The sequence below is a fragment of the Poeciliopsis prolifica genome, unplaced genomic scaffold (genome assembly GCF_027474105.1).
Source record: "Poeciliopsis prolifica strain line A6 unplaced genomic scaffold, Auburn_PproV2 SCAFFOLD023, whole genome shotgun sequence".
NCBI lineage: Eukaryota > Metazoa > Chordata > Actinopteri > Cyprinodontiformes > Poeciliidae > Poeciliopsis > Poeciliopsis prolifica.
In genome coordinates, this window is record NW_026562398.1 from 7111739 (window position 1) to 7124907 (window position 13169).

The 13169-nt window shown below is 39.1% G+C and overlaps 1 protein-coding gene across 1 annotated transcript; it reads left to right on the plus strand.

Annotated features, from left to right (window-relative positions):
- The first annotated feature begins 121 nt into the window (after nt 1-121).
- On the plus strand, nt 122-12996 carry samd10a (sterile alpha motif domain containing 10a). Its single transcript, XM_055045853.1, has 5 exons — nt 122-500; nt 2922-3103; nt 8076-8244; nt 9337-9477; nt 12706-12996. Exons 1-5 carry the CDS (start codon nt 488-490, stop codon nt 12726-12728), a joined length of 528 nt encoding a protein of 175 aa, XP_054901828.1. The 5' UTR covers nt 122-487; the 3' UTR covers nt 12729-12996.
- Nucleotides 12997-13169: the final 173 nt, after the last annotated feature.

Genomic DNA, 13169 nt, shown 5'->3' on the forward strand with positions numbered 1-13169 from the left:
TCTTCTGCTCTAAAAGCGTCCATTAGAAAGACAGGACTCCCTCTCTGAGAGGAAAGGCAGAGGGGAATCCCCTCTGGTGGATGCTGCAGAGATGATGAGAAGCCTTTTCATGCGCGCCGTCTCTCAGTCTCTCAGCGAGCTGCGTTAATTACAGGGCCCGGGGCCGCTCTTTGAGCTCACCGTGCTCCTCTTGAGAAACAGCCGCGCGTGTCATTCTCACGAGAGAAGGAGAGGAAGAAAAAACAAACACAGAAGAAGGCGCACGCGCAGGAGGCTGCTGGAGCCCGTCGCGGGGAAATGTTCCTGCGTGCCCAGAGTGAGTTCAGCCCACTCTCCGCGCAGGACGTCAGCTGGTTTTAACCACCAGAACCGGTAGGATGTGGAGCGGCGCAGCGCGTGAAAGTTTCTGCTGGAGAAGAGGAGAGGCGCGTCGCTCCGTGGAAACCATGAGAGACACTCACTGAACTCACTCCAGCTCGGACTCGCCATGGCTGTGGACGGTAGGGAGCTTGATATTCCTCTCCTAATCATTCATTTGCTCCTGTCTTTTTCAGAGACAAAAAAAAAAAAAAAAAAAAAAAAAACAAGCTGAATTTAGCGAGACAGTGTGCAATTCCGGTTTGTTCACTTGTCAAACCAGTTTCGTTGGGTAAATGCAAGCAGCTGGTAACAAAGCGCCTCCTGTGCGCTCTTAGAGAGATTCAGCTGAGGTCAAAGCATCCATTATCAGCCAAAAACTGGGTTGCTCTCAATCTATAGGGCAGCGTACATAAATGCCTGCAGGGCACAATCTGCTGATGGACAGAGACAGGGTGCTGAAACGCGTAAATCAGCATCTGCATCAAAGCTCTGGTCAGCTCGAAAGCTTCATTTGGAGTCAGATCCAAGGTTCCTGAGGGATTTTCAATGTCAAAGTTAACCAAGAGGAGCTTTTATCTGCACCACTCACTCTGGTAAAATTAAATAAACAGTAATCACTGAAAAAGAAACCTCTGACAAATGGGTTTAATTATGTGTTTTATAGCAGTGTATTAGTATTTACTTCAGCAGAAGCAGCATGAGCCAGAGCTCACATTTCAGCACAGCTTCAAAGAAACCAGAATGGCATGCAGAGTTTTCTTGGATAACCTGATGATGAAGATGAACCCTTAATGACTGCTGGACTGCTCAGCAGGAGATCCAGAATGACAGCGAGGAGACGCACAGCCCTAAAAAAACAACAAAAAACTCACCAGGACACTCTTTCATGAGCTGCTCAGAAACCAGCTCCCCCTCACTTCTCTTTTCCTTCTGGCCCTCCTTTTGAATTGTGTCAGTCATCTTAGTAGCACACACTGATACAGCTGCACACATATTTTTCAAAGTGAGAAAATCCGTCCAATCTGGCTCATGAATCCGTAATGACCCACGGCTTTCTGCCAGAATCTGTGCCAGTAACAGCGTGTTTACTATAGTTCCGCACTCTTTAATTAGTGGATGTGGAGAAGCCACCTGCTGTTGAGGGGGCTTGGATCTCTGCCTGCAGGCCTCCTCGTAATGATGAGAAATTGGCTTGTCTCACTGCTCTGACATCTGCTTTCCAGCCTTTCACGAAAGGTAATTGTACCACCTGAGCTCTGGATTTCAAAGGCCTGCAGTGGTTAATGGAGCAGGTCAGATCAGGTATTTCATAATGATGTCAACTCTGAGTGGTACAGACTGTAGATTAATGGTATAGAGCACATGTGTCAAACTCAAGGCCCCTGGGCCAAATTTGGCCCACCATAGTTTTTTATGTGGCCCTCTATATTCTAGACTAAACACATAACTTAAATGTTATGTTATCAATCAAATAAATGCATTTTTTTATCTGTTTACTGCCAAATTGTATCAGTCAGTTAACAATAATTCAGAATTATTGTGGAAATGGTGCAAAATCAACAAATCCCTACACTTTTTTGCGGTAATATATCATTGGAAGTTTATTGCAGATTTTTCTCAAGAACTGTCAAACTTTCTTACTTGTACTCAACAGCTGCCTCAGCCTTAATTGATGTGAGATTATTGTTCATGATCTATACAGCGAGTTACAAAAAGTTGCATGGATAAGCACAAAAATAGCAAATATTTCCAATTTAATATTATGAACACTTTGATTCAACCAGATAAAAAATTAAATATTTTGTTAATGTTTAATTTGTTTTATATTTATGGAATTTGTTTGGAAAAAATAAAATTTTTAACATTTTCACATAACTTTATGTTTTGGTCCATTTGATAATGTATTTTTTTTATGTCAAATGATTGATCTTTTGATTACTTAGTTTGTGAGTCGTCTTTTTTCCATATACTATTGTAAGCGTAAGTAAATTATTGTACAGCCATTTTTTACTTTGAGTAAAAATGTATTTTGGTGGTGTTACTATTACCTGAGAACAATATTTGGGTACTCCACCCTGATCTGATGGTTCGTTAGATTAAAATCGGTTCCAATCGATTAATAGCTAATAACGTCCGCGTAGACTTTTATTGTTGTAGTTTGGCCGCCATCCAGCAGAGGGCGCTGCCGCCCATTCTTAAGTTTAGCCGTTGATGCAAAAACAAAGATGGCGGTAAGCCGTAGCATTACGGGAAAGTTGAGCTGTCCAAACAGAGTCCGGTGTGGGGTAGAAAATTGACTTTATGCGGTTCTGTTTCAACTTATTAACATTTTATCCCAGTTAACACAATATAATGTTGACACTAAAAAAAATGCTCGCTAAAAATATACCGGAAGACGGTCGTCCCTCTTGATACAAACGATACAAAATTAGCCGTTAGTCGACCTACAACTTTAGTCAACTTTAGATTAACCCTTTAATGAATAATTTGTATGCCCAGGCTTTTATTTTTAAGGCACTCAGAGTCTAAATCTGGTTTCTTTCCTCCTGCTGTCTCTCCAGCTGCTTCCAGTTTCAGTTTCTGCAGGCCCGCTGTGGAGTACAGGGCTCTGCCTGAGGACTTCAAGCACCAGCTGAGTCGGCGGACAGGTGGGAACCTCACCTGGCATGACGGCCGGGGACAGAAAACGGCTGGGGGAAGAACCGTGAAGCTTCTACAGCAGCCGGGCACGGAGATCCTTCAGGTATAGAGAACCGACCTGATCTCAACACCTGCGTCCATGTAATTACCTGCCTGATGTCATTGCGCTCATGTTGGAGAGGATTTGTTTCATTCGTGTTTCCAGTCTTAATCAGAAGAGAGAACTCGGTGTTCCGATTCCAGGGAAGTGGATCAGATCCCAGTAAATATAATATGGACCTAAACCAGGTTCTAAACATGATTTAAACGTGATATAATGTATATAAAAGCACACAACAGATGCTGTGCTGTATTTATTAAATCTGCAGCTAAATGTGGAAGTTGTGACAAGATTTATCTGCAGTACTTAAAAATCAGGAAAAATATTGAATTTGGTTGAAACTTTGGGGAATGGAGAAATATTATGATTTCTAGACTTTATCCTCTATTCCAAACCAAAACTTTAATCAATCAATCATACACATTTTAACATAAATGTCAATTTCACCAAATGTGGAAAAATCTTAGTGACAAAAAGAAGAATCTGCTCTGATGTTGCTGTTTTATATAACATGAAATCCTTTTATTTTATTTCAATTTACAGATAAAAGTGTTAGTAGGTGTGAGCTACATGGGCTTAAAGTTTTATCACAATATTTTCTGTTGCCATCATAACAATAAAAATGATAAGAGCTACTTATTACTGTTGTCATATTGCATGAAGAAGTTTGAATTGTATGACTAAGCTTCACGCAGTAACTGCTTCTGATCATATTTTCAAATTAAATATTATTTATTGAATTAACTATGAGTTTTAGGGGGTTTACAATATTTGTACTGATGTTAAATGTGAAGTTTTATTACTCACTGTATAAATTGCATACTACAATTTGACATCAAGTACTGCTACGGCAGCAGTCACTTTAAACTCAATATTTTTTTTACAAATTTTGATCAAATTAAGCAGTAATATCAGGAAAAAAAATGCAGAGATTTGTTGATTTTGTGTGAATTTTGCAAATTTGTGAAAACTGGAAGAATGTATTGATGTAATTTTTAGTTTAAAGGACTGCATAAAAAGCTACGGTGGGCCAGAAGTGGCCCCTGGTCCTTGAGTTTGACACTTGTGTTTTACATCAACAATTCTGAGCATGAATTCATAAGCAGCTAATTTGGAACAGCCATCAGATTTCAACAATCCTCTCCAGCGATTTAAACACACAGAGAGCTCCTAGAAATGATGAACAAGCTAGAGGATGTTGAACCAAATGAGATGCAAATCCAATGATCTCCACTCTTGAGTTTATGAACAGAGGCCGTTACATGTGTTTGTATCGCCACTAGCTCAGACTCTGGCAGCTTGTTGGACGCTTTTATGGAAAACTTTGCCAGAGGAAAAAAAACCCACAAACACAAAAACTCATTCATTCCTCCCAGAGCAGCTGCCTCTGCTCTCGCTGCTAGATTCAGACAACTCCTCTGCTGATACATTTTTTTATTTCAGTCAAATTCCCTTCCATTATGTTGTCAGAACTTCTTTATCGAACTCCGCCACTCGCAAATATGAGATTTTTGCTTGGCTGCAGACATTTCCCTCATTATTGTAATCACGCTGCAGCTGCTTTTTATAATCCTGGCATTTTCTTTTTGATCTCAACTCTGATCGCTGCAACTGCAGAGTTGATAACGTCGCTTTTTCTGACTGCTGGATGTGATTTGAACATATTTCCTTGTTTTGTTGTTGTTTTTTTGGTCAGAATAACTGTGTGCCTGTGCCAAGAAGCCAGAATAAATGCAGCAATTCCCACATTTATTGACTCTCCCTGTATAAATAAATACATTTTTGTTAATATAGTAGCATAACTTGGAAACTTTGATATTAAATTGGATTGCATTCAAATCCCACATTAACAGAAAGAATTGTTTTCTCAAAATTACAGGTTCTAAAGTTCTCACCATCTCTAACAAACAACCAAGTTTATTTAAGTAACAAGGCAGTTCAAAGTGCAGAAAAACATTATAAACTCATCATATAGTCAATAATTGTGAAAATCAGTAACAAATATTTTATTTTGTCAAGTGCCATCGCTAAAATGATCCACACATATTAAATATGTTGCTCAGTGTTTTGTTAGCATGGTTGAAAACATTAAATGTTATTTGCTAAATAGGAGGGTTTTGGTCTTGATTTAGAGGAACTCAGTGTTTCACTGTTTTTGCAGTTTTCTAGAAGTTTGTTCCAGGTTGGATGTGCTTAACAAACCCATATCAATTTATTTTAGCTGCTGGCTGTTTGGCTAGATTATTATTTATTATTTATTTTGCCTCCAGACATTGAGCAGGATGTGAAAAGAGGCTAAAAACGTAACAAAAGGTTCCTGTTAGAGACCTGAACCAGAAAGTGGCATTTTGAAGTCGATAAGTGCTGTGGCTCAGCTAATAGCAGTGTAATTATCCATGCATTAAGAATAACCTAAGCCACTCTAACGGTAAATGTTATAAAAAGAAGAGCCTTTTCCACTGGCGATGAGCCTTTAAAAACCTCCCATTAGGAAACTTCAGTAAACCTGATACTCTGTTCGAACAGAGAACTACTTTAATTCTTCAATACATTGATTGATTTGATTTCCATTCATATGGACATGATGGAAATTAATTTACTCTGATCTGTTGGCTGGAGATGATCGGCGCTCCATATGGCAAGTGGTTTTAACATAAAATCAGTTTCACCTCATCTAAGATCAAGTCAAAATAGGATGTAAATAAAGTTGTGGTAATACCAGAATAAAGTCAGAAAACTATGACTTTTGACTTAATTGTGGCCTTATGTTTTCTCATTGTGTTTTTAAAATTTTCTTAGTGTGTCCTTAATATTCCATCATAGAAATCAGATTTGGTATGATAAAAATCTGAGGTTTTCTTTGTAATCCATGTCGCCCAGCTCTAAGATGGACGGTGTGATGTCTCGTTGAGGAAAACTGTCCTTTCTGCTGGTCTGCATCTTTTCCTCTGCAAAAAATCATGGCTAGAATAAAATTCCCAGTCCAACATGTCCTCTTCCTTTGTGGCTAATGGACACTTTGTTAGCAGAGAATGGGAACTGCTCTCCCCCCAGCGGCACGGCGGCTCTTACCGCCTTTTAGCTTTAAATAGTAAAGGTCTTCCAGCGCTCACACTTTGCTGCTGCACCGCTGTGTCTATTTATTGAGAAACGGAAATTATTGCGCCAGATAGCATCCAGTCGGCCGAGCCGGTCTCGTTCCCCTCCTAGTTCTTTGTGAAACCCGGACTAATGCGTGAGAGGTTCCAGCTTAAATTAAAGTCTCTTGTTATCTGATGCAGCTTTGTCTCCTTACGCGGTCAGTGTTGTCAGCAGCCGCGGTCCATTTATGCTGTGAACTGGCCACATTTGGAGCCGGCGGTTACAAGACGGCTTTGTTTTCAGCCCATGAAAGGCAGTTTAAAAGGCCTTTAGGAGCTGAAGCTAAAGCTGCAAACAGAACTGGGCTGGGCTGATAACAGAGTCGCAGGCATTGCTTTGTTTGGCTCTTCTCTTCTGCAACACACACAATGCAGCGGCTGGTTTATTTTCGTCTCATGGAACGTGAACTTAATCGTTGCTACGCGGTTGTGCAGCTCTGTGAGCAGCATTATTACTGGTGCCACACTTCACTTTCATCTTTTACATGTCGTTCTTTCATTTACTCTTCATGTATTTATCATGCGAACTCTTTTGTTCATAGTCTCTCTTGCACATAAACGGCTCCCTGCTGAGTCCTGGCTGTCAGCTCATCTTTATTCTGTGAAATTAAAGAAATCAGAGTTGGAGAAAAAGCCAAACGTGCTAAACTTTAAAACTGACTTCTTGATGAAAGACAACAGGATTACTGATGTACAGTTTTACATCCTGGACATTTTAAAGCTACTCACCACATAGACTTTAATTCAAACCTAATCAAACTTCCACTAGATGTTGCTTGGGACATGCAGAACACATTATAGGCAGTTTTATTTTTTTTTGGTTTTTTGTTTAATTGCTGGTCTCCTCTTCCACATAAAAACAAGCCTCCACATGTGCATTCCTCTGATGACATCACATGAGGTTTAAGGAAGCTGATTGTCCTGATTTCTTCTTGTTTTTTTCTCTCTTTATCGCTTGTTTTTGATCAAATTCCTTCCTCGAAGACATTTTCTTGTAATCTGCAACAAGAAGTTGGGTTTGTGTGATAAACCACATGGAGGTTGTTTGTGAAGAAGACTTGAAAAGTCAGATTTAATCATCTAAGATTTTCAGTGATTACTTGGTCAGTTTTCAACAGTGACACTCATGTTTTCTGTTGTTTTCAGAACTGAAAACAGTAAATCATCGGCCATTTTCTACTGGTTTCAGCTCCATTTTCTACATCACAGAAATGGATGTCATTTCTGTGATGTCATCGACTCAAACACACCAAGAAGAATTTCATAAATTCATATGACAATAAAGTCATAACAGAAGGAGAATAACGAGACTCTTTCATCCAGTACGTACGTCTATACCACATGTATATGTTTGTGTTTGATCCCAGAGGCCTATGCTTGATTTTTCTGCAGCTCTTGCAGAGACTCAGCATCGTAAATACTGATTCTGGTTGTCAGAGTTGAGCTTAAAATTAAATTCAAATCCACAAAAGACTAAAAACTCTTCAGAGATGTTTGTGTATCTGCAGACATTTCAGATGCATTTCCTTTGTCTGGCAAAACGCTTGCAAACATGACTATCTTCAGGACTGTTGTGACCCGTTTCTACAAGTAAATATTTCTATTAACTGTTGGCCTGTCCTGCAAATCACCTTTGAACAAAGCAGCTCAAATTCTGAAGTGCTGGTGGTTTCTCTCATGAATATAAATTACTTTTTCGGCCTTTATGCTCGGCTGCAGCCGTCTTTTCAACAAAGCGCGAGGCTGCAGTAAACATTTAAAAGTTGAGCTACATTTTCTCTTGTTTTGTCCTGAAAGATTAGCTGCTTGTCTGTTTTTTTTTTTTTTTTTTCCAGTACCGCTCCAGTGACAATTACGGCATCTATCACACGAGTCCGACGCAGCCCAGCCTGATCCGGCCCGTCGTTCTCTGGTCGCAGCAGGATGTCTGTAAATGGCTGAAGAAACACTGTCCACACAACTACCTGACCTACGTGGAGGCGTTCTCGCAGCACGCCATCACAGGTTCACCCATCAGAAGACACATAATCACCTTTTTAAAGTGATCTGACAAGAAATTAGACTAAACTTTTCCTGTTCTGGCTCAGTTAGAATTGTCAGTTTCTTTAGAGAATTGATAAAATTGCATAAAATAAGAGTATTTTCAGAATCTGTTTGATTTGGAACTAAAACTGCAACGTTTGTTACATTAACAGCTGCTGTGATTCACTTTCACACTGCGCTTTCAAATGATCCCAACTAATTGAAAACCTGTTCCCCTCCTTGCCTCTAGGGGCGCTACACCAAGAACCACTGAATGAAATGACATAAAAACCTCAAAAGCAGACGTTAAATATAAATAAAAATGGAGTAGCGGTTGTAGGTAATTTCTCCTGAACCTGACTTTCTAGAGAAATGAACTTGAGTTTGATTAAAGCGGAATGAACAGACCCTTGTGGTGTTTTCACCAGCCTTGTTTGGTGCTCTTTAATTGAACTCTAGCCCGGTTCCTTTGGGCAAGTGTGAACGTTCAGTCAGTTTCTGATGCAACCAAAAAGGCAAACTAGTGCATCTAAAAACCTCGGTCTGAGTTCGGTGTAAGTGAACTCTGGCGCAATTTGAATACCTATGTGAACACCAAACGGACCAGAGACCCATCCAAAAGCAGGATCTGGACTATAATGCAGGGCATTCTGGGTAATGGCAACCAAAACAAACATGCCAGTGGGAGAAATAGTCTTTTGCCAAAGACAAAAGAGAAATTCCACATCCACCAAAATCTGACGCGTCTCTATTTTGTTTAAATTTTGTGAAAAAGAAAGTTGTGCTCAGTGTCTTCTTCTGAGAGTTTTGTATTGTTTTCTTCAGTGGGTCTTGACGCAGCGCCCCCAAAGGTGACAAGGGGAACAGGTTTTTCCATTTAGTTTGGATCATTTGATGCATAGTGAAAGCAAACCACAGTAGCTGAAACGTTGCAACTTTGGGCCCCAGTGAAACTGAGTTTTTCTGGACTATCAGGTGCAAAAACATCTTTTGGCCAATTTTCTTCAGAATAGTGGAAAAGCCTAAATGATGTTGTAAACTCTAAGATTTCTGAAAGCAGCTTTCACTTTGCAGGCCGAGCCTTGTTGCGTCTAAACGGGGAGAAGCTGCAGAGGATGGGTTTGGTGCAAGAGACGCTTCGGCAGGAGCTGCTGCAGCAGGTGCTGCAGCTCCAGGTGCAGGAGGAAGGGCGCAATCTGCAGCTGCTGAGCAGAGGTAAGCATGGGCGTCTTCAGGGGCCTTTCAGACATTTTCACACAACAAAAACCTGTAGTTTCTGCAGCCATGTTTATTAACATAGAAATAATATTGTGGCATTAATTGGAAATAGTTTGGCTATTCTTTCATTAAAAAGAGAAGTTCTCCTGTATTTTCTCTCCTTCTGAATGTTTCTCCTCACACGTCTCCAGTGGTGAGCGCAGAGCTGCAGCTCAGGCTCCCTGCTGTGCAGAACATGATCGAGCTGCAGCTGAACAAAAATCTGGACAAAACCTGAGAAAATAAATTGAGATGCTGATCGAGTCTTTTCATCCTGGTTTTACGTTTTCACTTTCATTCTCCCATCTTATCAGACTCAGACAACACAGGCGAATTTCTCCAAGCAGTTTGAAAGTTTTCTGATTTAAAAAGTTTAATGGTATCTTTTAAATTTTCATCAAATTCCCTTTTTATTTTTTAATTATGCCAGAGACAGTCAAATATTTAAATGTGTATTCCTAAGGCTTTTTTTTAGTTGTTTGACTTGTTGTTTTACTACAAATTTAAATTGAACGAAAACATAAACATTAAACAGATATATTGTTTCTATTGAGCTGAATTAGTTCACCCTGACCTCTCGGTCTTCATTTGATGTTTTGTTTTGTGCGTTTTGACTGTAGTTCTGTTTTTATGGTCACTAACGCTGAGGAAATAGCCTGATTTTATTGCCAAATGACAAAGAAAGGGAAAATAAATCTGTCCTAAACAACCAAAACCTGCAGGAGCATCTTAAAAAGAGTATTCTTGAGTAAAACGTTTGAGTAAAATGAACATTGTTCTTTTATTCTATGAACTACTGACAACATGTCTCTGAAATTCCTAGCAAAAATTTTGTATTTTTTAGCAGAAAATGAGAAATGGTCAAAAAAACAAAAAAGATGCAGAGCGTTCAGACCTCAAATAATGCAAATAAAACAAGTTTATATTGATTTAAAAACAACAACAACACTAATGTTTTAACCTGGTGAAGAGTTCTGAAGTCAATATCTGGTGGAATAACCAGAAGGTTTTCAGTCGGGTTCACTGCAGTGGCTCTTAGTTTTTTCCAGAGCTGTATGTAAAACTTAGTGGAAGGAAGAAATGTGTACAAGCAACAAGGATAACAGAGATATTGAGAGGATTGGGAAACAAAGTCCATTCTAAGTTCCTTATATCAACAGTTTCCTGACACAGAAACGATGACTCTCCTGCATATTTTCAAGTTTTAAATGTGATGCAAATTTTCCTTTTGTTACAAATGTGAATGAGGTAGAGCTCTATAAAAACACAAAGTCTTAGAGTATTTCTGGTCCAGTTTCTACTGCAAATATTTTAGTAATAAGACAAAATTGACTTACAAATAACTTTTCAGCAAGACACAGCTTGTTTTAAGTTAATTATTTTATCTTAATGAAAACGTTCCTAGTTCTGCCAGATTACTTCACTTATAACAAAACATTTTCCCAAGTTATGAGTGAAATAATCTAGTAGTCTAGTAATAATCAAGCTGCTATATCTTCCTGGAAAGTTACTTGTTAGTTTTGTCTTCTTTTATGTGTACTAAGATATTTGCAGTAGAAACTGGACCAGAAACATTCTGTTACATTTTGTGTTTTTGCTGTGAGCGTAGAGGCTCAGGGAAAAGTTTCCACAGACTGTGATGATGTGGAGAGAAGTGTCATCAGCAGATGTTGGTCCAATGTTTTATTCAGTCCAAACTGAGTTCAGAGCGTTTACACAGCGGTTACACTCTGAAACAATACCAAAAACCCTTAAAACACTGAAGAATTGCGTAACATAAACAGATTTACATAATCTTGAATATTTTGCACTGGCTTAATAAATCATTCCACACAACCTGTCCACCATAAACGCTGCAAAGCATTTTAATATGAAAGGTTGAAGAGCCAGACTGTCTGTGACATCTGATCTGTTTTCACCCTGGAAGATGCAGTAGATATGAAGTGATGGGGGCAGAAAAAACGTTTGTACAGTTTCTTTTTTGTATGGACGAGTCAGAAAAACAAACATGTAATCTAACTGCTCAGCCTCAAAGTGCCTCCCTGTAGCGCCTGAACTCTCGTTTGACTAAAAATAATTGACCTCATCATAGCTGTAAACTACTGGTAGAATAAATAAGCCATTTAAAGGGGACCGTCAAAGAAAATTCTCATTTTTTTTACCTTTTTTATATTTACATTTTGGCCTCAGCTGCTTCTAAAATCAGCCCAAGTGGTAAAAAAAAGAAAGAAAAAAAAAAAACCCCAGATGTTTCAGGCATTAAATTCACATTTTTTCGGTGTCTGGAAAATGAGCCATTTCAAAACCTTCCCAATTATAAAGTCACGCTTGACAGGCACTGTGCTGTTACTTGGCAACCCAGCCGAGCTCAGCCTCGTTTGGCAATGTAATCAGAGCTCCAGCATATCTGGACAGCCAGTTTTACCTCTGTATGTGCTGTACAATGGCTGCTGGAAAAGACAAGAGTTGTTTTGTTGACTTGCCATCCAGAAGCCACTTGCTGCATTCTTGTTGTTTGTGCAGGAGGCTCTACTAATGCTTTTCAAAGATGTATGGTTTTATAATTGTGCATCTATTTGTAGCCATTTTTATGTTTGAGTGTAAACGTTGCGTTTCAGGGCGTGGCCAGCAGCTTGTTTGGATTTAAAGTGACAGGATGCCATAAAACAGCTTGTTCTAAAAGGATCTCAAAACTGAAATCTTGGAATAATTTTGTGCAAAAAAATGTGAAGAACATGTTTTGTATAGACATAGATCTTTCCTAAGCTGATCAGGGAACCATGATAGGTCAACTTAAAAGAAAAGAGAACATTTAACTGCTCACTTCTCATTCTGTGGCTTTTCTTCAATGGTTCAAATAAAAAAACAACATTGTGCTGTTTTTCCAGAGTATTGAAAGCTTGATTGTTTTCTGTCTGTTCCCTAGCAACTGCTCAGAAACAAACCCCCCTTCTGTCTTTTTCAGTGACAGCAAATTGTTGTTTTTACACTTTGTTACGGCGCAGGCTTCACCAACAAGCTCTGGCATGTCAGACGGGTCCGTTTTCCTTTGTGTGAGAAGCCGTTCCAGCTGTTACCAATCATACTGCCTGGATGAAATAAGAAGCAGCTGCTTCCAGCTGGGATACTGAAAAATAAGCAGTTAAACGGCACTGAATGTTTCTGATGGCGTTTTTATTCTCCTAGGTTCTTTTGGAAGAATATCTTAGCTGGAGAAACTGATCAGGAACAAACCCATCCGAGCTGCAGAATGATGTTGAAGGATTTGAACTCAACATCGACATGACGGACAGACGCCATCTTTACAAACGCCATCTTTACAGACTGTGAACTGTGATGAGAAAAGCATCGTGACAATCTGCTCTAATGTTGTACTGCTCTGATTTCTGCTTAATTATTATATTCATGTGTGTCTTTAAACATTGTCTGGATTTTTATGTCAAAAATGTAATTATTAAACAAAACTATTAAAATGCAGGTGCTTCTTTGTGTGTCAGTTGTTTTGAGATATTCGATGGACAGAGTTGGGTAGTAACTTCCTAACTTTACTACATTTACTTGAGTTGCTTTTTGGAAGAAAGACAAAAAAAAAACACTTTTAGGAGTATTTTTACTAGGCTTTACTTTTACTTGAGTAATTTGTTATGAAG